The following is a 26,379-nucleotide window of genomic DNA, read 5'->3' as shown; positions in this document are numbered from 1 at the left end:
CATGTACAGACCTCGGTCTAATGTGTGAAGACCACATTAATGAAGGGGAAAAGCCTCTGGAGGGTGGCTCATTTCTATCTCTGTTGTGGGTATTTGGTAAGACCAGATAGTCCGGTAAGTTCTTGCCTGGGGAGTTGAGGGATACAGGATGAGGTTCAGTAGTCACAAGCCTCCACCCAAGTCTCTGGAGTCCCAGTGAAGAGCACCTAGACAGGTCCTATTTTCTTCCTACTCATGGGGTCCCCTGGATCAGCGCATTGCAAGTCAAGCCCAGACCCTTCAGGATTTCCTGTGTGAATGTCATTGCTTTGTGTACCCTCTTTAAGAAATCTTGGCTTTCTTCAAGGCCATGAAGGTATCCTCTTGTTTTCTTCTAGGTTTTATAGTTGTTTCTCTTTTTTAAAAAATATTTTTTAATGTTTATTTATTTTTGAAAGAGACAGAGACAGAATGTGAGTGGTTAGGGGCAGAGAGAGAGAGGGAGACACAGAATCTGAAGCAGGCTCCAGGCTCCGAGTTGTCAGCACAGAGCCCGACGCGGGGCTCAAACCCACAAGCTGTGAGCTCACAGGTCACACCCCCTCTCTGCCCCAACCCCACTACCTCTCTCTCTCTCTCTTGCAAAAGAAAAAAGATGCTCAACATCACAAATCATCAAGGAAATACAAATCAAATGGCTAGAATCAAAAAGACAAGAAATAACAAGTGTTGCTGAGGGTGTGGAGAAAAGGGAGTCTTCACCCACTGTTGGCAGGCTTGTAAATTGGTGCAGCCACTTTGGAAACAGGATGGAGGTTCTTCAAAAAATTACAAATGGAAACACCATATGATCCAGTAATTCTTTTACTTGGTATGTACTCAAAGAAAACAAAAATACTATTCAAAAAGATACATGCACCCCTATGTTTACTGCAGCATTATTTACGATAGCCAAGATATGGAAGCAACCCAAGTGTCCATGGATAGATGAGTGGATGAAGAAGGTGTAGTATATACACACAGTGGAATTTGACTCAGCCAAAAACACAATGAGATCTTGCCATTTGCAACAACGTGGAATAGACCTATGGGTGTCATGCCAAGTGAAGTAAAACAGAGAAAGACAAATACCATATGAGCTCACTTATATGTGGAATCTTAAAAGCAAAACAAATGAAAAAACAAATAAAAGGCAGAACCAGATCTATAAAAACAGGGAACAAACTGTTGCCTGAGGGGAGCATCTTGAGGAGATGGACACAATGGAAAAAGGGGAGTGGGAGATACAGTAATGGACCGAATCAGTCACAGGCACAAAACAGTCACAGGAATATACGTACAGCGTATGGAATATAGTCAATGGTATTGCAATAACATCGCATGGTGATGGCTGGTAGTTTCCCCTGTGGTGACATACAGACTGTCAAATCTCTATGTTGTACACCTGAAACTAATGTAATACTGTGTGTCAACTATGTTGTTGTTGAGGGGGGATAATTAATTAATTAAATAATTAATCAATTGAAAAATGAAATTACACTGCAGATATTTTAATTACTCTAATAATTTATATACCAAAAGTATATATAAAGCATACCTTATATACTAAATATATATGAACTACTAAAGACAATACTTAACTTTAGAAATTAAATCAATAAGTAAAATATCACATTGTAATTCTCATTTTAATTTTGTTAGAATGAAACATTGACATGAAGAACGTTTACGCCTTTCTAGTCACTTTTCCAACCATGAGCATAGCATGGCCTTTTGTTCTTCCAAGTCATCTTTTGTGTCTCTCAAAAGTGTCCTGGGAAGAATCTCAGGCACAGGAACCAAGCTCCAGCAGTGCAGCTGCCAAGGTGACCACAGGACCTTTCCTCAGCATCTCCCAGGCGCAGCCACGGGACAGACCTGCCTTCCCAGGAAGGTTGAGCTGCGAGGAATCGTTCCTCCTCCCACACTGTGCCAGGACCCTGAGCTTATTCGTGGGGCATGTGGCCACAACAAAATGAATGCAGGGAACCAGAAGTTCATGAAAGGCAGTAAAAAGGAAATGAAATCAGAAGACCATCACAGAAAGACCCAGCAAAGAAAGCACAGGAGAGAAAACCGGGAAGCAGGGTTTGAGTGTGTGTATTTCAGCAGACCGCCTGAAATTTAACTACACACGACTGCTTTCACTTTACAGAATGGCTCTGTTCACTGGACCGAACCAGCGCCTCCATGTTAACTGTGCTCTACTTGGTTATACTTGGGGAAACAGCACTAAATGTCCTCACAGTTGGAATGAGAATAAAAACGCCCTTCCAAATGTTATGGACTACGTGTACATTTCACTAGCATTCATCCATCTTTGATTTTCAGTGACCACTTCCACTGTGTTCTATTTCAGGGATGTGTAATTTTAGGCCTCAGGCTCTGGAGGCCTCTGTACTCCAATTATTTACATCTGCCTATTTACTCCAATGATTCCCTTTACTGCCAGCTTTTTGCATTATCCAGCTTTCCTGATAGTTTGTGCAGATTAGCACCTGCATTTCTCTAAAATCACCAACTCTCCACTCAGGTGTCAAAACCTATTTTTATTTCTTTACTGTAATTTCATTTTTTCTTTACAATAATTTTAATTTGGATTTTGGTCCTTGCTGATGTTTTGAGAGATCCAGCAACTGATCAAAGCCTGAGGCACAGAAGCTTTCTTCTTTCACGGTGCTCTCTATGTGAGCATTCAGGATTACCGCCGTTATTTTCCACAGTGATGATTCTATGTTTGGTTTCTGGAACCTCTGGTCAGAAGTTATGACCTCAATACAGGCTGCTGGGGTGACTTCCTCTGTGAGTGAGACTATCCTGTATTTTCCCTTTTCATCCCATCCAATTATAATGTGAGCTCTAGAAAATACTCTTCTCCAAACTGATCCTGTGTTCTCTTGGTACCTGCTTACCAACTCTGCTACTTCAAGCAATCATCCTTTTACTTAAAGTACACACTCCAGTGTATTTTGGGAAGACCAATCCCTGGTTGTACTTTGTCAATAGTTTTCTCGTTGCTACAGTTTTAAGAGACATCAAAATACTTGAGGTTGCATTTGTCAACTGGAAATGCCGCTTTGTTCCACTTACAGTTCATGATCAATAATAATATATGAATGATTTGGGGACACTGGGCGGTCCAGTTGGTTAAGCGTCCGACTTCGGCTCAGGTCATGATCTCCTGGTTCGTGTGTTCGAACACCATGTCCGGCTCTGTGCTGACAGTTCAGAGCCTGGAGTCTGCTTCAGATTCCGTGTCTCCCTCTCTTTCTTGCCCCTCCCCACTCTCACTCTGTGTGTGTCTCTCTCTCTCTCAAAAACTAAACATTTAAAAATTTTTAATAATTTGTGAATGACTTAACAAATTAGTTTTACCCTTAACACTGATCAAAACTTACAACTACAATAAGAATCCTTTTTAAAATGGGAAAGAATGATGAGCTGGGACGTATAAAAAAAGAACTGAACTGAAGGTCTCCCCCCTAAATTTTATACTTTTTCATAACGTATCTTTTGGGGATATAATTCTATTTATTACATAATGTTTCTTTTACAAATAAAATAACTCTAGGAAGTGTGTTTACACTTGTTTGGGAACACTGTATATTACCAATATCACTTTGATTCAATCAGTGAAATGAGTTAACATTTGGCCATACTGATATTTGTGTTACCCGACGAAGTACTCTGTGCAAGCTTTCTGTAAACATGAGATTCACCGTTAACTCTAAATACAAACTTAAGTAAACATTTTTATCAAATAATAAAAAAAAAAAAAAAAAAAAGGAACTCCAAGCAGTAGCTCACCGCTCAAAATATAAACGAGAGAGAAGAAAGCAAGAACAAAGACCTTTGGGTGGCTACCCAAAGTCTATCTTTGGGTGGTTAGACTCACCCTTCATGTTTCCCTCCTTCTTGCTGGAGAGGTTGAAAAGTTGCACTCACATTTCTCAGAACTCATTGCACCTTGGGTCTGGAGGAAATCAGGATCTACAGACAGATGCAACCCTGTGGGGTGTGGGAGGCTGACCCCAAGGGCCGCCTCTCCGGCTCTTTCTGACTGTTTTGGCTGGTACGCAATGTCCTGGAAATGTGAGGTTTGGGAGAAGGAGGTCTACCAGTACCCAAAGGCTTCTTAAGTTGGGCTTTGCAATCCCCAGACAGCAGCTTTGGATGTGTGTCCTTGAACTCTGAACTCAGGGGCAACCTCAGAGACACCTATTGCTCTAGGCCTATTCCTTGAGGCCCAATCCAGAACCAGCTCCTTAGTCCTACTTAGAGTTTGTAAGGACGTAATTCCTTCTTTCAAGTCCCTTCCTCTTGAGAGCCCTGGTGTTGTCCTGTTTTCTGCACTGAGCCCTGCCTGAGACAGCTTTCATTATCCCTGTAATCCTCCTGTAAAAGACAGAAGTGGCAGTGGACTAACATACTCTACCAGAGATGAGCATCTCCGTCACTGCACTGTGTCCTCTATATATTCAGGGTACCCTGGGAGTGTGGCGAGCGCTCATGCATGCGCACACATACACACATGCACATGCGTTTGTTCCTTCTGTTAACCCGATGATTGAAACTGCCAGGGCTGTGGTCAGCAGGATGCAGTCGTACCTTTGAAGAGTAGATCATGGTCAAGGTGACTCAGATTATGCTGGGAGGCTGAATGCCAGTCTTTCCCATCACTCCCCATGTCCAAGTGGAGTTGGGTCAATAATGCAGCCCCTTAGGGCAGGGCACCTGGGTGGCTTAGTTGGTTAAGCGTCCAACTTCGGCTCAGGCCATAATCTCACAGTTCGTGAGTTCGAGCCCCGTGTCGGGCTCTGTGCTGACAGCTCAGAGCCTGGAGCCTGTTTCAGATTCTGTGTCTCCCTCTCTCTGCTCCTCCCCTGCTCACACTCTGTCTCTCTCTCTCTCTCAAAAATAAAGACATTAAAAAAAATTTTTTTAAATGCAGCCTCTCAGTGCCCTTTATGAGTTTCTCTCCATTTTGTTTCCAGAAGCCCCTGACCTATACAGTGTTGTCTCCAAGGGCCCCCTCATGCAACATGGTGAGAAATCACTTCAATTGCCCTCGTCAGCCCATGGCTATATCAATTTTCTCTTGTCGCTGTAGCAATTACCATAAACATACTAGCTTAACACAACACCCGTTTAGGGCCTGACCGTTCCTTCTTCTGAAATCTGGGTGGACTCAACCTGTTCCTCTGCTCTGGGTCTCCCAAGGCCAAATCAAGGTGTTGGCTGCTCAGGCTCTTATCTGGGAAGAATCTACTTCCAAGGTCATTCAGGTTGTTGGCAGAATTCAGTTTCCTGGGCTTGTAGGACTGAAGTTCCCATTTGCTTACCGTCTGTCAGCTGAGGGTCGTTCTCAGCTCCTAGAGGCTGCTGGCATTCCCTGGCTCATGACCCCCTCTGTCTTCAATGCCAGCAATAGCGGATCAAGTCCCTCTCTGCTTTGCATCTCTGCAAGTACCATCTTTCTGTGTACCACTGAACACACACATACTCACAAATGCCCACAGCCATCCTTCTGGTTCTTTCTTCTACTCTGCTTGGATCCCCATGCTACCACCTGCCACTGGAGAGCTCTTTCTCCCTTCTCTGTTCTACCATCAACGAGTTGCTGATTTAAAATTTTTCACTTCTATTTATGGATAGCATGAGGAAAATCTTTAAATTTTTTAGTTACAAAAAGCACAAGGAAATCAAATATAATCATTCCCCACATTCCCCCCACCATACCCCACTATTCCATAGCCTCTTCCTCAGGGGAAACTACTGTTAAAACTTTCTTTTATCTTTCCATGCAAGCATAGTACACATACATTGTTCCGTTCTTAATTATGGAATGGAAAACATATTCAGGAATGTGCACAAAACAAAATGGGCAGCTCAATTGTTTCCTTTGAAGGAAACATCTCTGTAACCACCACTCTGGCCAAGAACCCTGCCAGCACCCCAGAAGTCCCTTCCATCTCTTCCCTTATGGCAATGCTACCCTGACCTTAATGGTACTCATGACCTTGCTTGACTCTGTAGTAATCATCTGAGCACATGCTCTTAAACACTATAGTCCTGTTTTCTCTAGTATTGTAATGTACGTAAATAGAATGAGACATAATGCATTCTCTTGTGTCTGACGTCTGATCAGCATTAATGTGTAAGAGATTCATGCATGCTATTGTGTGCATGAGGAGTTTGTTCGTTTCTATTGCCAGGCACTATCCCACTGTGTAAATATTCCATAATTTATCTACTGTCCTGTTGATAGATATTTTGAGTTATTATCAATTTTGACCTTCTGGTACATACTAATTACCTTTCTTTTTCCAACTTTGAGATATAGTTAAAGTACACTCACCTGCATACATTTGTTGTATACAACTTTGTCAGTTTTGTTACATCTCTGCACCTATCAATCTGTTGAGACAGTCAAGAAGGTGGACATGTCCATTACTTCCTTGTGTCTTTTTGGATGGATGGATGGATGGATGGATGGATGGATGGATGGATGGATGGAGTTGATCTGGAAGGAAGAAGTGACTGAAGGAAATCTGAATGATACATGGGTTGGATGCATGCATGGATGGATGGATGACTGGAAGGAGCTCCACATGGTATAGGTTCCTCTAATATTTTGGATGCATCTCTCTGGATACCTCTAAACTACATGTTCCAGACATACTTTATGTATCAACTGACTCTAAAAGCCCTTTCCAATGCTTGGGCAGCCTCCTGACCCTGGAAGCCTGACTGTTGGTTAGAAATGACCAGCATACCTGCTTTGTGTTTTGGATAGAAGCTCCTGAATGCACCACTCTGATCAACTAGGCACTGCAGATGGGGAGGGCTGATTCTTGAAACTCTCTGGTGTTCCTGATCAAAACTGAGCTCACACTCCAGACCACATGGTCCCCACCACCTGAGTGATAACTCAGAGTGTGACACAGAGGAGAGATCAAGGGTTTCTCATAGAGTTAGCAAACCTCATCGGAACTGCCCCTGACCAATTTCTCAAGTTCCCAGGCCACAAGAGGGGCCCAGCTTCACCCAGGCCTCTTTTCTCAGATTTTAATTCTTTTATCTCCTTTTCTGCCTCATGTCCATCTTCTATTCATAACTTCACAAACTTCTCATAATCTCCCATCCCAGCATCACCCCTGCATGGGCCCCATCCTTTGAGAAGCTCCAAAGTCACTGGCAACTTGCATCTCTGGCTTCTAGGATTGGTGAGACCTTGGCTCCAGAGGCCTTCAAAGTGGGCTTCTTAGACCCCTTCTGAGTCCACCTCTCCCCCCTCACCACCCTCACCTACCAGCTCCATCCCAGAATCACTGACATGACTCTGGCTTCCCCTATGGCCTCACTTGGATATTGGCTTTTGTCAGTATGTACCCTGCTACCTGAATCTTGCCTCGTCCACTGCTCTGTTACAGTGCCTGACCCACTCTTTCCAGGAAAGCAACCTGACAGCGAAGAGCTGTCACAAATGACAGATGCTCAATGGGGACAAGAGGAGGGGAGATGGACTCCAGTGGGGGGAACTCAGAGACCCCCTTGGAGGATATGGAATTTAATCTGCGTAGAAAAGATGGAAAGATTTGGCTGACTTCCTTCTTCTCTTGCTTTCTCCCTTCTTCCTTCTTCCCTTCATTCTGTCTTTGGTTTAGATTATTTGGGCTGCAAACAAGAAATATCTCACTAGAAATTGTATGAGCAGTCAAAAAGCATTCAGAATTACTTAATTCTGACAGGTCAGGACTCCGAACTGTTTCTCTGGGCTTCTCCTGTCTCTCCTTCCTTGGGACAGTATGGTGGCTATCACTCCAACATCACATCTTTGCATGGGCATGTCCACAGGGAGAAAGAAGCATTTTGTTCCCAACTGTCTTTTAACCAGGAAGGACACATTGCTCAGAAATACACCCACGTTTGCAGCCCCCGGAGGACTTCTGCTGGACCAGAACGTGAACACATGTTTACCCCAAAGTAATTACTGGTAAAGGGGATGGGCTTAACCTAATCATGGAGCAGACACTAGGGCAGAGACTCAGCTCTCCTAATACCCAGAAACTGTGTTCTTCCCAAAAGCCTCTATAGAGACCGTTTTTAGGCAAACAGGCTTGAAAGATGGAATGAATGTATAAAGGGCCCACAGTGACCACCTGGCTGAATACAGAGAGGCCCATGGGGCAGCCCACGGGGCAACCCACCTCAAAATATCCATAGGCCCCACTGAACAATGGGCTACTTACAACCAGGCACAGTTACCAAATAACAGAAAATTCCAAATATTGCCATCCCTCCTCACCTTCCCTCTTTAAAAACAGCCTCCTTCCACTACCTCCTTGCAGGCAGCCTCTCCTCTGCTGTCCTGCACGCCACTCACATGCAGTACATTCGATAAACTTCTGTCTCCTTTGTTCTGCTTCTGGTGAATTCTTTCACCTCCCTTGCCACCAGCTTGCACTCACTCGTTGCCCCACATTTGGGGGGTGCCCATTCTATAGAGAGACACCCCCTTTAGACACCACAGCCTCTACCTGTATCAGACCCTTTGGTCACAGAAAACAAAAACACGCACAGCAACGCTGACCAGTAACCATGAGGCCCTGTACATGGCAGATGTTAATTCGGATTTGCAAGCGTAGGCAAAGGCTGTTGGTGTAGGAGACGGAGATGGACGGGCTGAGTATGGTGGGCAACTGTGTGCTTTCTGAGAGCTCCCTTGCAAATTACCAAACTGAATGAATTAAAACAAAAGAAATGTATTCCCACATGGGGCAGAGGCTAAAAGGCCAGCCATCACCACACACTGAGCCCCATATTCTGCAGTCACTATTTGCAAGGAGCCTCAGTTGCCTCCTCCATCGAATGAGAACAAAACAAGCCCCATACCAGCCCAGCGTGCTCCCTCCCAGGCCTTTGCAGGAGATGCTCCTTCTGCCCGGAGCGCTTCTCCGATCCCAACACCCATCTGACCAGCCCAACTCCTAGGCTTCCTGAAGTCTCTGCCCAGTGGTCCCGCCACCACCCCCCCCCCCGACCCTGCCAAGAGAGCCTCCCCTCTCTTCCCGGGCCTAGCAGCTGCCCCTACTCTAATCACTGCTCTGTGGCCCCCAAGGCACTTGAGGTCCACAAGGACAGTGACCACTGTGCTTCCAACTCCCAGACCATTAACCAGTATTTGGTCAAATGAATGAATCAGTGAGAATTCTGTTATACACTCCAAGCTTCCCTGCCCTCCCTCCCTCCCCAGGGAAATTCCATCATTGGAAAGAACTTAGAAGAAAGAAGCAATGCTATGAGGCCTCCCAAGGTAGTATTTCCAGGCATTCCCTGGGTTTTACCCCTAAACCATAAACTGCATGGGAATAAATCAAGTCCAGATGGGGATGGGGATGGTGAGGGACAACAGTCTTAAGCCCCTGGTGAGCAGCCCAGAGCCTGTGCTGAGCAGCGATGTCACATGGACGCAGCCCAGAGCCACAGAGGAGTGACAAGGAAGTGGGCTCTCGCCTGCATCTCCACACGGACACCCCAGAGATTTGGTCATAGAACCTGTAACAGCACATACCTGCTGTCCATGTCAGCCCCCAGTTCTCTCTAGCCCAGACTCCTCACGTTTTCCACAGAGAATCAAGCCTGGCAACTACACTGCACTAAAAATGAATTCATTTACTGGGGAGCCTGGGTGGTTCAGTCAGTTGAGCATCCAACTCTTCATTTTGGCTCAGGTCACGATCTCACAGTTCATGGGATCAAGCCCTGCCTCAGGGCCTGCTTGGGATTCTCGCTCTCCCTCTCTCTCTGACCATCCCCTGCTCATGTGCACGCATACTCTCTCTCTCTTTCAAAATAAGTAAGTAAACTTAAAAAAAAGAAAATGAAATCATTTACAAAAGAAAAGGAAAGAAAAAAGAAAAACAAACTTTGCTCCACCCCAGCTGGCTTTCTCCCTCTCTGTCTCTCTCTCTCTTCCTCCTATCATCAATTTTTCAGAATTGTTGTAAAATATACATAGATGAAATTTACCATTTTTACCATTTTTAGGTACATCATTCGGTGGCAGTTAAGTGCAGGGACAACTTTGCGAAGAACTGTTTTGCACAGTCTGCTTTTCCAGCAACCGTACCTCTTCACATTCCCGCCAGTAACACACTGGCGTTCCAGTTCTGCACATCCTCACCAACATTTGTCCTTTCTGGCTTTTTAAGAACAGCCACCCTAGAGGGTGTGAAGGGAGGCTTCATTTGCTGCAGGCCACTGCGCCTTCAGTAGTTGAGTCCCCTCTCTGCAATGCACCATTAATTTGACTCTTTACACCTTTGCTGTCCCACCAGCAGCTGACACAGCTCTGATCTCCCAATTCAAACTCCAGTGGACTTCACGGAGCCTGTGGATTGATTCTCTTTGGGGCAGGTGTCTAGCTGGCTCTGGCCGGGGATGGAGTGAGATGATCCACGGGCCTTCTGCTTCCAGGAGGGTGCCAAAGCCACTTTCTTGCTGGGGGCAGGCAAGAAAAGACTGGTGGGTGCAATGGGGACCCAGACCAGTGTAGACATAGTGAGAGGCAGGAGGCAGGAGTGAAAACAGAGTGATCACCAGGAACTGGCCTTCAGAAATGTCAATTGTCTACATACCAAGAGGGGAGCCATCTCTTATCAAGAAACTCAAGTTCATGAGGGTCCCAAATCCTGGATGGCTAACAGTGTTTGGAGTTTTTTGTTTTTTCGTTTTGTTTTATTTTGTTTTGTTTTTTTTTCCAGAATTTGGGCAGTGGACAGATCTGTGCAGGCTGCATCCACACCCCATGAAAAGCCAAACTTTAATCAGATATGGTGGTGACAGTGGTGTCAGAGCAAGGGGACCCGGATACCATCCTGGGGACCATGAGGCAGGGCACCCGCACTGCTGCCTGTTTCCCCCCGCCACCTCGCCACCTGGGCCGGGGTCTCTGCAATGGTTGGCTTTCTGGGTTTTCTCTAATTTATGCTCTTGGATGACAATTCTCAGCAGTGGGGAGAATCCAACCCCTCTTGGAGGATTCGATGGAAGCCACAGACCTGCTATCTACAAAACACAGTTTTGTATTCACTTGGGTGGATGTGAGACCATGCTGTGTGTCCAATGCCATTCCCCTTTCCCTTGGGCAAACAGGAACAGTGCACCTGCCAGCCTGCCGTGTGGTTAAAAGGAACCTCTGACTGAGTTCTGGACAATGAGCTCACAGCAGAAATGATGGGCACCCCTCCCAGGCCCAGCCCCCACACTGTCCTCATATCTTCCAGTCTTCCTCTCCCTGCCCTGCCGGCCAGAGGTAGAGGATCCCAGGGAGGACTTCCAGCCCTGCAGACAGGAAGACAGACAAAGGGAGGAGCCTGGGCTCCCAAATGACCTTGGGAAGCAGAGCCTCCCCACCCAAGACAACCTGCTCTGCCCAGGGACTTAAGTGAGAAACCACCATGGATGCCACTGGCCTTGAGGGCTCCTTGTTAGAGCTGTGAGACTCCCCTGAGCAGTGTCCCCTGGAGGCAGCCATCCGCAAAGCCCGCTTTGCTGCTCACTCAGTCCTGATTGCATCCGGCTTGGCTCCTTTGTTCCACACCTAGTAAACTACTAGCACATTCCAGTCCCACCTCCCTGGAGTGTACCCACGTCACCCTGTTCCCAATCTTTCATCACCCATTGACACACGCTCCCTGATGGCAACTGTGTTTCTCATACTGGCAGGGGCTTGAGGCCCACAGAAACCACACAAATGGCTGGGGGACCCCCAGCGTGTCACATGACCATCCTGTGCACAGTGGCACTAACTCCCGCCCCACTGGCACCATGAGTATCGGGGCGCTTCTTGGAACACAGGTGCTAAGAGCCTCCACTGCAGAGGGTGCCTCAGTCATCAGATAAACTGATCGCCAAGATGGTGACAAGGAGCTAATGCTCTCTACCCCTGCACTCGCAGTAGTGTCTGCCCCTTGGCAGGTGGTGAGCTTGTCCCCAGGGTGCGGGCCCCCCCCCCCCCCGCCATGGGACCTGACCCTGGAGCCTGTGCCGCTGCAGAGGACACTTTCTTTCTCCTGAACCACCAGCTGTGCCCAGCCCCCACCCTGGAGGGGTCCCTAGGGGACATAGGCAGCATCACTGGACAGGGCTGCTCAGAGACACTCTGGAAATCTCATCCCCACAGCCTTGTCTCAGACTCTTGGGACCTTGGGGGGTTTTGTTTGTTTGTTTCATGTAAATGCTCTCTTGAGTAATGACAATCATGAGTCCCTAGAACCAGAGGAATTTTCTGGGAAAAGAGTAAGGAGAGGGTGGAGGTAGGTGGCCTAGGATGGTCCTGGGTTTGCTCCTTCAGTGCTTGCCCAGGGTCAAGAGCCAGGCAGGAAGCCCTTCAGAGCTTGCTCAAGAGTGGAGGAGGCTCGAGGGACGGGGGAAGAAATGGGAGGGGGCTCATTCTGGTTGCCCTGGCCCTGCCTCAGTCTCCTCCATAGCCCAGAGAGATGGGACCAGATGTGGACACTCAGAAGCCGCCAGTAGTCCAGGCTCATGGGACTCAGGGCAGGAGGACAGAAGAGTGGGAACTGGGCATCAAGCAGGAGTCGGTAGTGGAGAGACGGTGGCTGGCAGGAGTGTCACTGCTCAGAAGAGGCAGGGATCAAAGCACCTGGAGGGCTCTCCAGGGCAAAGGCAAACACTGAGGTCCCTGCTGCTCCCACAGAGCCCTGCCCCCACACCCCTCCCCCGCCACCCCCCTCTCCCCGCCTGCTATAAGGGCCCCCGCCCAAGCAGGGTATCCAGGCTGTGGAGGTGACATGGCCAAATCACACCTGCTGCCATGGCTGCTGCTGCTCTCCACACTCTGTGGCCCAGGCGCTGGTGAGTCTCCCCAGCCCCTCCTCGCCTCCCGCTCACCTGGGGCCAGGTGAGACATCCTGGGCATCTCCACGCTTACTGAGCTCTGGCTCTGAAGCAGGCATATCCCTACTTTGTACAATAGCCTCATTTCAAGATGAGCTCGGAGAGGCTCCAGGACTTGTCCAAGGTTCCACAGCTGGTGGGCGCTAGAGCAGGAAAGCAGAGCTATCTGACTTCATCGTGTTTAATGGCCAAATGCTCCCAGTAAATTGGATTTGGAGATTGGGTGAAGTCAGAGTGCCAGATGTGGCCTAAATTCCAAGGTTGCTCTGGCCCCAAACTGCAGCTGACCGGACCGCCTCATCTCTGACTTGTGCCCGGGGCCCTGAGTTCTGGTGCCAAAGCCTGGAGCAAGCCTTGCAGTGTAGAGCGCTGGGGCACTGCCTACAGGAAGTCTGGGGTTACATAAGAGCTGTGAGTACCACCCATGGATGCACCGAGACTGGAAGTCTGGTATAAAGGGTGTTGGGTAACCTCTGGATGGACCTGAGGGGATTCAAGCCCCACTAGGGGAGGGATAGGATGGATGGGATGTGATGGATAGGATGGGATGGGATGGGATAAGATGGGATGGATAGGATGGGATGGATGGGATGGGATGGGATGGGATGGGATGGGATGGGATGGGATGGGATAAGATGGGAGGCAGTTGCCTGTGCCTTAGAGTGTCCTGTCAGCCTCTACCTGCTCTGTTAGCCTAACACACCTGAGCTGGGGGCATGCCCCCCACTCAAGTGCCCCACCTGGGGCCCCCTCCCCAGGATGACCTGTGCCAGGAATGCGAGGACATCGTCCGCATCCTCACCAAGATGACCAAGGAGGCCATTTTACAGGTGATGAGGCCCAAATCCTGGATGAAGCTTATGGGCCAACAGCTGGGGGGACAGAGCAGGGCACAGAGGTTAGCCCCCTATAGGAGCCGAGGCCCAGGTCTGCCCGGGGACTCCAGGATCCTCCTGGCCAGGAGAGGGCCCCGGGAGTGAGCTCAGCAGCACAGCCAGAAATCGTCTTTCCTAAGGGGGAAGAGCCCTCCCTATATCCAACTACTTAATTCCTTGGCACTCTCTGAACTCTAGAGCCCTGGGAGAGGGTGGCCAGTCCACCTGGTGGTGGTCCTGCATCCAGGGACTCGGGTGGGGACAGATCTCAGAGAGGCCAGCCTGACTGTCCCTTCTCCAACCCTGTCGGCCTCTCACTGCCTCCCAGGACTCGATACGGAAATTCTTGGAGCGTGAGTGTGACGTTCTCCCCTTGAAGCTGCTCGTGCCCCAGTGCCATCACATGCTCGACACCTACTTCCCAGTGGTCATCGACTATTTCCAGAACCAGATTGTGAGAGCCCAGCAACCTCACCTCCAACCTGCCTCCCTGCACAGCCCCCATGCCCACCCATGCCGAGTTACCCACACATACAACACCCCAGCCCCCCCCCCCACATCCTACCCATGGCCTTTCCAGGAAATGCAGTGGTCCTCAGCCAGGTGCCCCAGATCACAGCCCTACCTGCTCCGCTATACCATACAGAGTGGGCCTGCACGGTGGGCTTATAAAGACCCACCACACACCCTCACACCCTTCACACACACTCATACTACACACTCACTCTCATGTAGAACCCACACCATCACTCAAACATACAAACACACTCTCACACCCATGCTTGCACTCATCCATTCTCACAAACATATACCCTCGTGCTCATTCACACACGTTCCCGGACACCTGACCAAACACCCCACACGGTCCCACCTCTGCCTTTGGGCTCCCCCACCCTCGCCACAGAACCCTAAGCCACAGCTCCCAACCAGCCTGCTGGCCTCCACTCCAGGCTCAAAGCCAGTGGTCTTAGTACAAGTCCTTGAGCCAGGCTGGGCGGAAGTGGGCTCCCTCCCTCACCCTGCATTGTGCCCTAGAACCCAAAGGTCATCTGCAAGTACCTGGGCCTGTGCAGACCTGAGCGTCCGGAGCCAGGGCAAGAGCCGGAGCCGTCAGACCCCCTGCTGGACAAGCTGACCCTTCCCGTGCTGCCCAGAGCCCTCCAGGCGAGGCCTGGGCCTCATACACAGGTGAGGGAGGCCCCCTGCACTGCTGGCCCCTCATACCAGACAGATGGGAATCCAGAGAGCTGGGGCCACAGCCAAGGCCCATAAGTGTTTGCTCTGGGAAGGGCAGAGCCAGAAAGGGAAAAGAAGCTCTAAGCAGGGCCTAAAGCAGGAAGGGGAAAGGAGGAAGCGGGGGAGGCGGAGCCCGGAGGATGCCTTCTCCCGGTGTCCAGCCCAGCAGGCCTCACCTGGAGGCGATTCTCTCCCCAAGGACCTCATGGAGCAGCGGTTCCCCATCCCCCTCCCCTTCTGCTGGCTCTGCAGGATGCTGATCAAGCGAATCCAAGCCGTGATTCCCAAGGTGAGGCATCCAGGAATACTCGGAGCTGCTCTGCTCTGCAGGCCCTTCCACAGCTCTACCCTCCCCCACCCTTCCTCACACCCATCAAGAGAAGTAGGCAGGGGGGAGACGTCGGTGCATTGCCCCCTCACAAGGGACCCCAGAGCTCAGGCTCAGGCTCCGGGGGCTAGGGTTCATTCAACAATTGTAAAGCCCCCCATCTATGCCAGGCATTGTCCCTACTTTGAACAAAAATGAAAAAGACCCAGGTCTTGTCCTCCAGCAGCTCATCATCTGATAGCAAAGAATCCCAGTTGTCTCCGTAGAAAAGGTGCTTTAATTTGGCAAAAGGAGAATTTCTGCAGGTGCATTCCCCATCCTTACCCGTGCCAAACTTGGGAGTATCCCAGACCTGTAGTGACCATCACCCAGGGTCTCCTCGGCCCAGGGCTGCCCTGCCTTGGAATAGGGTACAAGGTAGCGAGGCCCTGCCCCCTGAGCTCTTCCCAGATGGCAGCTTGCAGGCCTCCTGGCACTGAGGGCTCATAGCAGCGGACAAGGTCCCCACTTTCCCAAGTTGGCACTGTGGGGGGAAAGGGTTTTTGCAGTTAGGTTCAGAGCAGAGAATCAAAACCGATGACGAGAGGGGCTGAGCTGGTTGGTCAGGGAGAGTTTCTGGGGAGGTGGGGATTAAGAGGACAAGGCCCTGGCAGACGAAGGGTCACGGTCAAGAACAGGCATGGCAAGCCTGAGGAACAGAGAGCCAGTGTGGCCATGGCAGGTGGGCCCCGGCAGAGCAGTCAGAGAAGGGGACAGAGGGGCAGGCACTGCCGGGCCATGCGGAAATATCTAAGCCAAGTTAGGAAACATTGGCTTTTGTTGTGAATGCAATCTGCAGCTCTGGAAAGATTTCAAGCAGGGGGATGCCGTGATCTGATTCGCGCTTTAGAAAGATTGCTCTCCTACAGTTTGAAGAGCAGATTGGTCAGGTGGGAGGCAAGAATGAAAGGAGAACATTAAGGAGATGATTGCAGTCACCACGGTGAGAGAAGGCGGGCTCACTGGGACTGGGTGACGGAAGGGGCCTGGGGAGTGAGGATCTAGGATGGACGACTGGCTTGAGGAACGGGCCCTTTGGTGATGCCACCAGTTGAGATGCATATACTTGAGAATATACAGGCTTGGCCAGAAAACTAAAACGCTCCTTAGCCATGAAGTCCAAGACGCCTCTGTGCCCTACAAAAGGAGATGTTAAGCAGGTAGCTGAATACCCCCAAGCCTCAGGGGAAAGCTCAGGTCCAGAGACATCCATCTGAGAGTTGCTGGCTGTGGACAAGATTTAAATCTGAGGGAAAGAGTAGGGACATCCAGGGACATGGTGTGGACAGGGTGGAGGAGAAGGCCTAGTTCAGCAAGGGGAAATGCCAGCACCAGAGCATAAGCAACAGCCAGGAAGGAGCGGGAGGGGAGGGGAGGGCACAGCATGGCGTGATGTCACAGAAGCAGAGAGAGAAGGAAGCATTTCAAGGAGGGGCTGAGAGCTGCTGTGAGGTGGAGGCAGGCACGACCAGTGAGATGGGGACAGAGGCCCGAATGGAGTGGGCCCCAGGGAGAAGGGAGGGCAAGAAGTAGAATGGCAAATATCCACAATTCCTTCAAGAAGCTTCTCCGGGAAGGGAGGCAGAGACAAGTGAGTCATGTTTGTGTGCCGATGAGACTGGCCAGCAGGTGGGAGAAGCAGTGAGGTGGGGGGAGAGTGTAACATAGGGGTGAAGTACTTGAGAAGGTAGGGGCAGGTGTCCGGTGCGCCACAGGCTGGCCTTTGATAGAGCAGGACCACTCCTCTGTCACTAAAGTGGGGAGGTTCAGCCAAGTGTGGATTCTGACACAAGCAGGTGCGAGTATTTGGTGAAATGTATCCCTTCGGAAGGTAAGACACCCCAGAGACGTGCAGTTCACTGTGTCCTGCTCCCAACTCCACCTTCCCAGCAATGGGGGCAGTGGGGCCGCGAGCAGGGGTAGACCCAAGGCCAGTCTGTGGCATCCAGCTTCTTTACGCGTATTGATTGAATGAATAAAGGATGAGCGAATGAGCCAGAGTGCTCGTCACCTCTGCCTCTCTCCTTGCCCTTCAGCTAGGAGGCTGAGTTCGGGATCCGCGTGGGCTGGGGAAACTCCTTGCTTCCCCCAGGGGCTCCTGAAACCAGGGACATGCTGGCTCCAGAAGCCACAAATGAGAGCTAATCCACCTTCAGGGAAACATAGCAAGCCCTGGGTCTGCAGGGAGAAGATACAGGTCTGATTGCACCTATGCCCCGGGCCACCATATGGCCTTGGTGACGCTCACCCGTCTGGGCTGGCCATGATCCTATCAGCAATTCCAGGGCCATTGGACCCAGGGCTGGGTCTGCACCTTGGTCCTGCACTCACTTAGTGACTCTGGCCAAGCCCCTTGGACCCTCCAATGCCCGGCATAATCGTTCTCCCTCCCAGAAGAGAACAGGGTAGAACCACTAGCGCTGGGCACGGAGTAGATCCTGCCAGGGAAGGTCCCACCCTGCCCTCTCTCTGCCCCCACCCCAGGGTGTGCTGGCCATGACCGTGGGCCAGGTGTGTCACATTGTACCCCTGGTGGTGGGGGGCATCTGCCAGTGCCTGGCCGAGCGCTACACCGTCCTCCTGCTGGACGCACTGCTGGGCCGCGTGCTGCCCCAGCTGGTCTGTGGCCTCGTCCTCCGCTGCTCCAACGAGGACGCTGCTGGCCCAGGTGAGCCTGCTGCCTCAGCCCCCTCCCACTGCCCACTCTTCTCTTCCCCTGCCCCTGGCCTTGCACCGCCCTCCCCCTCCCCAGTCCCCCCACACTGCACCAAGCAGGACAGGAACTGAGTACCTCTGCGGAGCAGTCTTCACTGTGTCCTCTCTAGTCCTCACAGCTCTGGAGTCCCTGCCCGGAGAATGGCTACCTGAAGAGTCCACGTGCCACCTCTGCATGTTTGTAACCAGCCAGGCAGGGAACAGCAGTGGGCCGGCCATGCTGCAGGCAATACGCCAGGCCTGCCTCAGCTCCTGGCTAGACAGGCAAAAGGTGCGGGACAGGCACGTGGGGGACTTGGGACCCTGGGCCTGCCCACAGTAGCGGTTGAGCCCAGGAAAGTCTTCCCAGTCAGAGACACACAGAGTGGTCTGACCACTGCCCTTGGGGAGCTCAGACAGACAGGCCAGGGACCAAAAAAACACGGAACAATAACTCAGGGCAAAACCTGCTACGGTCACAAGTTGCCTCTGGACGAAGGGCTCGGGCTCCAGAGGACCTGCAGGCCTCCCTCCTGGGCAAAGAATGAGGCCCAGTTATCAATGAGGAGCTGAATAACACCAGGGCCCACTGGAGCAGGAGGGGGCCTGGCCTTCTCTCCAGGGCCCCCGTCCTGTCTTCGCCCCATCCCTCCTCTCAATGTGACTCACTGGGGACAAACCCACCTATGGAGAAGGCTGGGCTTGAAGGTCCTAGAGTCCAGGACTCAGAGTCCATACAGTAAATTCCCTTCACAAAGTAAAACCCTGAGGGAAGCCTAATGACTACCTTCTCAGGAGGCAGGTTTCTGTATGGTACCGCCCTGCTCAATGATGTTTAGGGCTCCCCACTGCCTACCAACATCAGGTTGCCAAGACCAGAAGAGCTTTAAATTGGGGGGGATGGGGAGTTGGTGGCACAGGTCAGCCCCTGTGCCTGAGTTTCAAAGCCCTCATCTCCAGTGTCTCTGGCTTTCCCAACAGAAACCCTCCATTTCAGCCCATGCCGGCTCGTTCACAGCCAGAGCTGCTCAGTGGAGGCCAATGGCTGGATCTCCACTGGGTCAGGAGGGAGCCCTGGGGAGATCCAGATAAGGGGAGAGGCCAGGACGGTTAGGTGGGAGAGTCTTGCAATGGGCCCGGTTCTACCCCACGCCTGTTTCTGTCCCCTTCCTCAGTGTGAACAATTTGTGGAGCAGCACATGCCCCAGCTGCAGACCCTAGTGTCCAGGGGTGGGGATGCCCACACCACCTGCCAGGTATGCTCACCCTCCCAGCTGGTGCTGGGACTTTCCTCAGATCCCAGAGCCCCCACCCTCTCTCGTCCATGATCTTCAGAGGCCCTGCTCCTCTGGGCCCAGGGCAACCCCCGGAGGGTAGGCCCAGGACTGGGAGTTCCCCCCCATGCTGTTTTAACACAGAAAAGATAGTCTCGGATGGGTCAAGAAAAAGCCACAAAACAACAGAAAAGGAGACATATGGGAAGGGCAGCTTTAAGGAGTGTGGTCTGATGCACATTTGGGGACGGGGGTCATTCACTGAGCAGTGTGTGCTCGGCAGGGGGTGCGAAGTGAGTGTTCTGGGGCAAGCACCCTACCTCTGCAGGCCCTAAACCCAGAAGGCCCATGGCTCAGGAGTGGCTCAAGAGGTCTCACACCAAGAGCACCCACCAGGTGGCTGGTGGCAAGCTGCCCCTTCCAGCTGGAGCTTCCTGTCCCCCTCGGAACTGGGAATGGGGAACAGGCCTCAGGCCCTCATGCTGTCCCTGTGGCAGGTCCTGGGGGCGTGTGGGACTACGTCCAGTCCTCTCCAGTGCATCCACGTTCCTCACTTCTGATGAGAACTCAAAGCCATGCCAGGTGAGTCCAGGCTTTCTAGTTGAGGGGAGGAAGAGGTGGGTGGGTCCTCACCCATCGGGACAGGGAGCCCCCTGCTCCCCAAGCAGGAAGAGGTACCCAGTGCTGCTGGTTGCCCTATGCTCCTCCTCACAGGCCACAGCTCAAGGCTTCTGAGGGTCGCTGACGACACCACTTCAAGAATGGCCTCTCTCACACCCTCTCCTCAGAATCCTTGCTGCTGGTGCCAGGCCCAGCTCCCACCTCCCCTGCCCTGTCCCAGGCCCTCAAGGGGAGCTGCAGCCACCCTCTGCACCCACTGATGCTCTGTATTTGATGTACCAAGCCCAACCTTTCCTGAGGTTCAGGGGAAATCAGACTTTGCTGCACAAAAATGTTGTCTCCTCCGACGCCAGGAGCCCCACCATCATCGGACCCCGCCTTCCGGAGACGCACTTCTCTCTCCCTATCATTGTCCAAGTCAGAGGTAGCACCTTGGAGTGTGAGGGGCAAGTCAGATGCAGCCTCTGTGACCAGGTGCCCCAGGACAGGGAAATGACCCTGAGAGCGACAGACATAGCAACCATGGGCTTGAAGTGTCACTGAGAACAAACCTGGCCCACTTTGCCAATATGCTCAGAGCCAGCCCCTAACATGACAGCCATTTATCCATTTGTTCACTCATTTTTTTAAAAAAACGTGGGTGCCTTTGGCCAGGCCACATTCTAGGCACAAGGCCTACAGATGGGAATAAAACAATGAACCCCGTGCCCTCCTGGAGCTCAAGCCCCAGGTTCTGACTCTTCCTGCTCCTGAATCACAAGCCCCTGTGGGGGAGGGAGTGTCTGCCCCAACTCAGACCTATCCCACAGGGACCAGATTAATGTTTCCCTCCATCCTAATGACAGCTGGGGGGAACCCTGAGGGCCGGGGAGCTGCCCAGGGGACCAGGGCAGTGTCCTCTCCCCAGCAACCAGGGCTTCCAGGACCAGGAAGAGCTGGGTCTTCCAGCCTGTTGAAACAGGAAAAGCAATGGATTGACACAGAGGACCTGAGCTCTGATCCCAACTCTGCCATCAACTGGCCATGGATCCCCAGCCAAGATATGTTGCCCCCTCCCTGCCTCTCATTCTCCTCAGAGGCAAAGGAGGATCGAATAAGGTGGTCTCTAGGATTCTTGGGTTCTTGCATGTGACAAGGCTCCTCCTCAGGCTCCCTGCCCCCTGCCCACACTGAGAAACACCCTTCACTCCCACAGTCACCTTCCCCACCTCCTTTCCTCAGAAAGACGTTAAGCTGGTGCACCACAAACCTGCAGCTTGTAACCTCAGTCCTGTGTCAGTCTTACCTGTCCTGTCTCTAGCCACAGCCCAAGCCAGTGCGACTTCCATCCTCTCTGGGTGTGAGGTACAGCCAAGGCAGCATCTTCTGAAGGAGGTCTGCAAGAGGGGGCCTCCGGCCTGGGAACTTCCGGCCAGACTTCACACTGCGCTGGAGCCAGTCCAGTTCCTACAACACCCAGGAGCTGGGTCCAGGGGAACCCATCAGCCACACGGTCCCTCCCTGGCTCCCAGACGACAACGGGGTAGAAGCTGGGGCCTGCCTCACTTGATCTCCACGTGGGCAAGATACTGGCTTTTACAATTATTTTGCTAATACTTTCACAAAGTTCAAATTCAGAAGAATAAAAAAAATGGGAACATAAAGTACCATAAAAGATGGATAGATGAAGTCAAACTTTTTTTTAAAAATCAGGTCGCTGAAGTGTCAAGAATGGACACAGCAGGGCTCAAGCATGGTGTGAAGCTGACTGGAGAAACTTTCATTATTTGAAATGTTCTGCAGCTTAAGAGCTGTCACTTTAAGATGTAAAAAGGGGTTTTCTTTTTATCTTTTTGTAAGTTGAGCTTCCAACTTTTGATTGAAATTCCATTTCTGCTAGGATTTCTCCCCTCAAAGCTCAGTTGGGGCGCGTGCTAAAAATCGGTTCCTCTGTACTACAATACCTGTAACAATTCTAATAACATCTATTGCTTCATACTAAAAGGAAAAAGACACAGTTGTTTAAGATGCCCACCCCCCCCCCGAGGGTACCTAGTCATTCTCCTCCTTCACAGAGTAGATGCCCACAGTGCATCCTGTAATGGCTTCCAGCCTGCCCCCACCCCTTCTCCCAAAGAGTCCACTCACTGTGATGAGATGAGGTGGTTAGGGTACCAAAACTTCAAAATACACACCAAAACAAAAAACTGAATAAACCTTTACCATTAAAGATCTAGGTGCCTGGAAGTGCCTCTTTATTTATAAAAGAACTTTTGTCATGTGTCCTGTTATGAAAGAAATACATGTTTAGTATCGAAAACTCAGAAAGGAGTGGAAATCACCCACAATCCTACCAATCCCAGAAAAGGACTAGAGCGGGATGTATACTTTGACACTGAGCTATAGACAGGACATTTTCAACCCATTTTCCCCACATCTGTGCCATTCAAGCTCCAGGGAAAAGCTTTCTATACAATGTGCTCTTGGGGTAAGGATGTTGTACACAAATCCTTGGCCTTTGAATTTGAACTTTTAAGAGGATTTTTGTAAAACTATAGCAGTCTATTGTCTTGGAAGCCATTATTTCAATTACAAGACTAAGACTCTCTTCTATAAGAGAAGAGAGTTTCAAATTTTTTAAAAACTTGGCTGTGAAGACGGTGAGACAAAGCATGAAGGAGGTGAGGCATTGATAATTTACCACCAAAGGGGCATCTAGGTGGCTCAGTTGATTAAGTGTCCAACTTCGGCTCAGGTCATGATCTCACGGCTCGAGGGTTTGAGCCCCACATCGGGCTTTGTGCTGACAGTGCGGAGCCTGCTTGGGATTCTCTCTCTGCCCCTTCCCCTCTCTCTCTGTCTCTCAAAATAAATAAATAAACAGTTTAAAAAATAAACAAAATAATTTACCACTGAAGCCAGCGTGGGAACGAGCTCCTGATAATGGAAGAGGAGGCTTCATTCAACAGGAGGTCAGGAATCGAGCAGCCGGTGGAAGGAGAGAACTGCAGGAAGTGGCTACAGCTGAGACTCAGAGGGTCCCTGAGACACACCCAGTATCCTGCACCCCCAGAGCAGGGTGGGAAAGGAGAAGCCCCAGGAGGTGTGGGGGCCTAAGAGCAGAGAGAACTTTCCAGGGTGCAGCATGAGGAGAACACAAGTCCTTTAGAGAAGGCTGCCTCCAACAGGAGATTAGAAAGAGTACAAAACACAGCCTTACAGAGGGACCTAGGCAGATAGGCCTGAGGACTGCCTCAGAGGGTGCTCCCTGCAGTGACACAGAAGAGCAACTCCACCCCCATAGCCCAAGAGGCCATCCAAATCAGCTCTGGACAAAATGGTGGGCCCACAAGAGCCCGTGACTGGGGACAAAGCACTGACAGATCTTGTGGACCTTGAGAAGAGGAGGCACATGGAGAGGGAGACCTAGAGGACCAGGGAGAGCACCATCACCAATACCTCTCCTCATGACCGGGCAGCTGGTAAATCATTCCCAGAGAAAAGGGAAGGAGGATCCAGTGGTTAGGAACCCAAGAGGAGCTGACTATTAAACAAGGAACTGAGTCACCTTCAAATGGAAATATTACATTTTGGGGGCTTAAGAGCCAAAATGAATTCAGTTATAAAGAAATAAAGACAGTTACTTTTATGTCCCCCTGATTAATAACAGATTTAAAATCCACAACACAATCATTATAACATTTTACTATAGGCCATTCCAAACTTTTCTCTGCACATACACAAAAATAGACACAACAGATTTACAACAATGGAAACATCCTACACATGCTGCTTTGTAAACTGAACAACTGCTTTCTTCATTTAAAAATAATCTTTTTGGGGGCACCTGCCTCAGTCAGTGGAGAGTGTGATTCTTGATCTCAGGATTGTGAGTTTGAACCCCACTGGGTGTAGAGATTACTTAAAAATAGAATCTTAAGGAGCACCTGGGTGGCTTAGTCAGTTAAGTGTCCACCTTCAGCTCAGGTCATGATCTCACAGTTCATCAGTTCAAGCCCTCTGCTGGGCTCTGTGCTGACAGCTCAGAGCCTGGAGTCTGCTTCAGTCTCTGTGTCTCCCTCTCTCTCTGCTCCTCCCTCACTTGCACTCTTTCTCTCTCAAAAATAAATTTAAAAACCATTAAAAAAATTTTTTTTAATCTTTAAAAGATAATAAAAATAATAAGTAAAATAAAATAAAATAAAATAAAATAAAATAAAATAAAATAAAATAAAATAAAATAAAAATCATCTTTCCAGGTCAAAATAGTCATCTGTCATCACTGGTAACTGCCCCATGATATATTTTTTTCTGGATATAAACTCTTCCCTTTTTTAAACAACTACTGTCAACAGTGTGGTGGAAAATAAAAATCCTGGCTCTTACATCTTTATTTACTAGTCTATTTTCTTGAAGTCAATCCCAAGACATGAACTTTTGGGGACAAAAACTATGCACATCTTTACTTTTAATATAGGCTGCATTACCGAACTACCCCTCTGCACCAGTTGTACCAATTTCTATCCCAATAGCAAACGCGTACCCCTTCTCCACTCTCAACAAAGCTAAGTAGTAGCAATCTTTCAAATCTTTGTTAATCTAAAATATAAAAATGACCTCCCCGGTTGTTCTACTTTGCATTTCTTCAGTTACTAAGTGAACTTTTTTACATGTTCATTGGCCATTTACATTTTACCTTTTATGAAATGTCTATTTGGGGCTTTTGCCCAATTTTCCATGGAAATACTCTTTTTATTGTCTTGTCAGTAAAAAGATATCAGGTATATTCATTTATTTACTTCATGTTGCAAAATTTACCGTCATGGCAGCTCTTTCTGCCCATGGGTCCTGTCCCTATGCTTTCATAAATTAAACAACTTTTTGTACCCCTCCCCCCCAAACTTTACCCTGTCATGTCTTTTATATTTAGGTTGTGTTTTCCACGTGTCTATCTTTTTTTTGTGACTTCTGGCTAAGAAAACATGAACTCCACTTCTTTCTCATGTATGGTTCAGACCAGCCAGAGCCTGAAGGCTCCAAAAGTGGAAGCAAATGTGGAGATCACAGTCATAAAAACATATGACTCTGGTTTAGACAGCAGTGGTGGAAGCCACGTGTCACCCACAAAGGACCTGAAGCTTCTGCACACAGAACATGACAGTCAGCTCTGACAGTGGTCCCCACCCTTTCAGGGAATGGTGTCTATTGTCACCATCTTGGGTGGGTTTAAAGAGAGAAAAATATTTGTGTGAAAGAAGGGTATGGAGAACACAGACTTAGCACTATATAATTTGCTCGATGAACATTAACAACTAACTCAAGTACCAAGCATTTTCCTAGGGCTGGGCACAAAAGAAACAGTTCCTATCTGCCCTTTTGGAACTTAGAGTCTAGCTGGGAAGACAGACACTAATCAAAGAATCACAGGGGGAAAAAAACCGAATACCTCAGGTGTGATACGTGCTATCAATCAGAGATAAACGGTACTGAGGAGGTATGAGAGGTCAGAGAGGTGAAGAAAGAGCAAGTTAAAAGGGAAAGAGCACCCCTAGCAGAGGAAGCAGATGGCATAAAGGCCTGCATTTTGTGGCACATCTGAGCGATGGAACGAATGACAGTGAGCCTGGGATCAAGCACCAGAAGAAACTTCCCAAGTGAGGCTGAGAAACTAAGGACTTCCATCTTTATCCTAAGGGCCAACAAAATGTCTTCAGTGGGAGATCGGGGTATGGGGGAGAAACACTTGGTTAGGTGTGTGCTTTAAAGGACTGGTCTGGCCAAAGTGTGAATGAATTGGGGGGAGGGGACAAGGGAATGGGATGAGACCTGTTAGAGGACCACTGTAAACAGAAACTAGCAAGAGCTTACACTAGAATGACAGGGCCTGTGCAGAAGTCACATGGATCAGATGGGGACTCCAATTGAAGCTATTGTCCCAGATACAGCATCTTTACTGACACAGCACTGCCCCTGGCCCTTGGCATGCTGCTTTGGCTCCTTTCTCTCCATACCAGTTTATAAAGCTCACCAGAAATAGTTGCTTTCACCTGGCAAGCCCAACAGTACACCTTCACAGTGTTGCCTCAGGACAATGTCTATTCTCTTGCTCTACAATAATACCATTCACAAACATCTTGATCACCCTGACTTCCACAAAATATCACACTGGTGTACTATACTATTGACATTATGATGATGTTATCTGAAGAACAGGAAATAACAAGTATTTTTTTTAAGTTTATTTATTTTGAGAGAGACAGACAGTGCGAGTGGGGGAGGGACCAAGAGAGAGGGAAAGAGAGAAAGAATCCCAAGCAGGCTCCGCTCTGCCAGCTGCAGAGCCTGACATGGGGCTCAAACCCATGAGCCATGAGATCATAGCCTAAGCTGAAAC

General features: G+C 49.8%; 1 protein-coding gene across 1 annotated transcript; it reads left to right on the top strand.

Annotated features, from left to right (window-relative positions):
* The first annotated feature begins 12,833 nt into the window (after positions 1-12,833).
* SFTPB (surfactant protein B) lies at positions 12,834-19,945 on the top strand. Its single transcript, XM_047068811.1, has 10 exons — positions 12,834-12,897; positions 13,223-13,350; positions 13,698-13,769; positions 14,143-14,268; positions 14,850-15,002; positions 15,250-15,339; positions 17,902-18,085; positions 18,243-18,403; positions 19,287-19,367; positions 19,883-19,945. The coding sequence occupies exons 1-10, from the start codon at positions 12,834-12,836 to the stop codon at positions 19,943-19,945; spliced, it is 1,122 nt and encodes a 373-aa protein (XP_046924767.1).
* The last annotated feature ends 6,434 nt before the right edge of the window (positions 19,946-26,379 follow it).

The sequence above is a fragment of the Lynx rufus genome, unplaced genomic scaffold (assembly GCF_022079265.1).
Source record: "Lynx rufus isolate CCGP_SWC_20201006 ecotype Redwood Valley unplaced genomic scaffold, mLynRuf1.p SCAF_8, whole genome shotgun sequence".
In the NCBI taxonomy this organism is placed as follows: Eukaryota; Metazoa; Chordata; class Mammalia; order Carnivora; family Felidae; genus Lynx; species Lynx rufus.
Note: the sequence above shows the minus strand (reverse complement) of the source record. Positions and strands in the feature narration are given on the sequence as shown.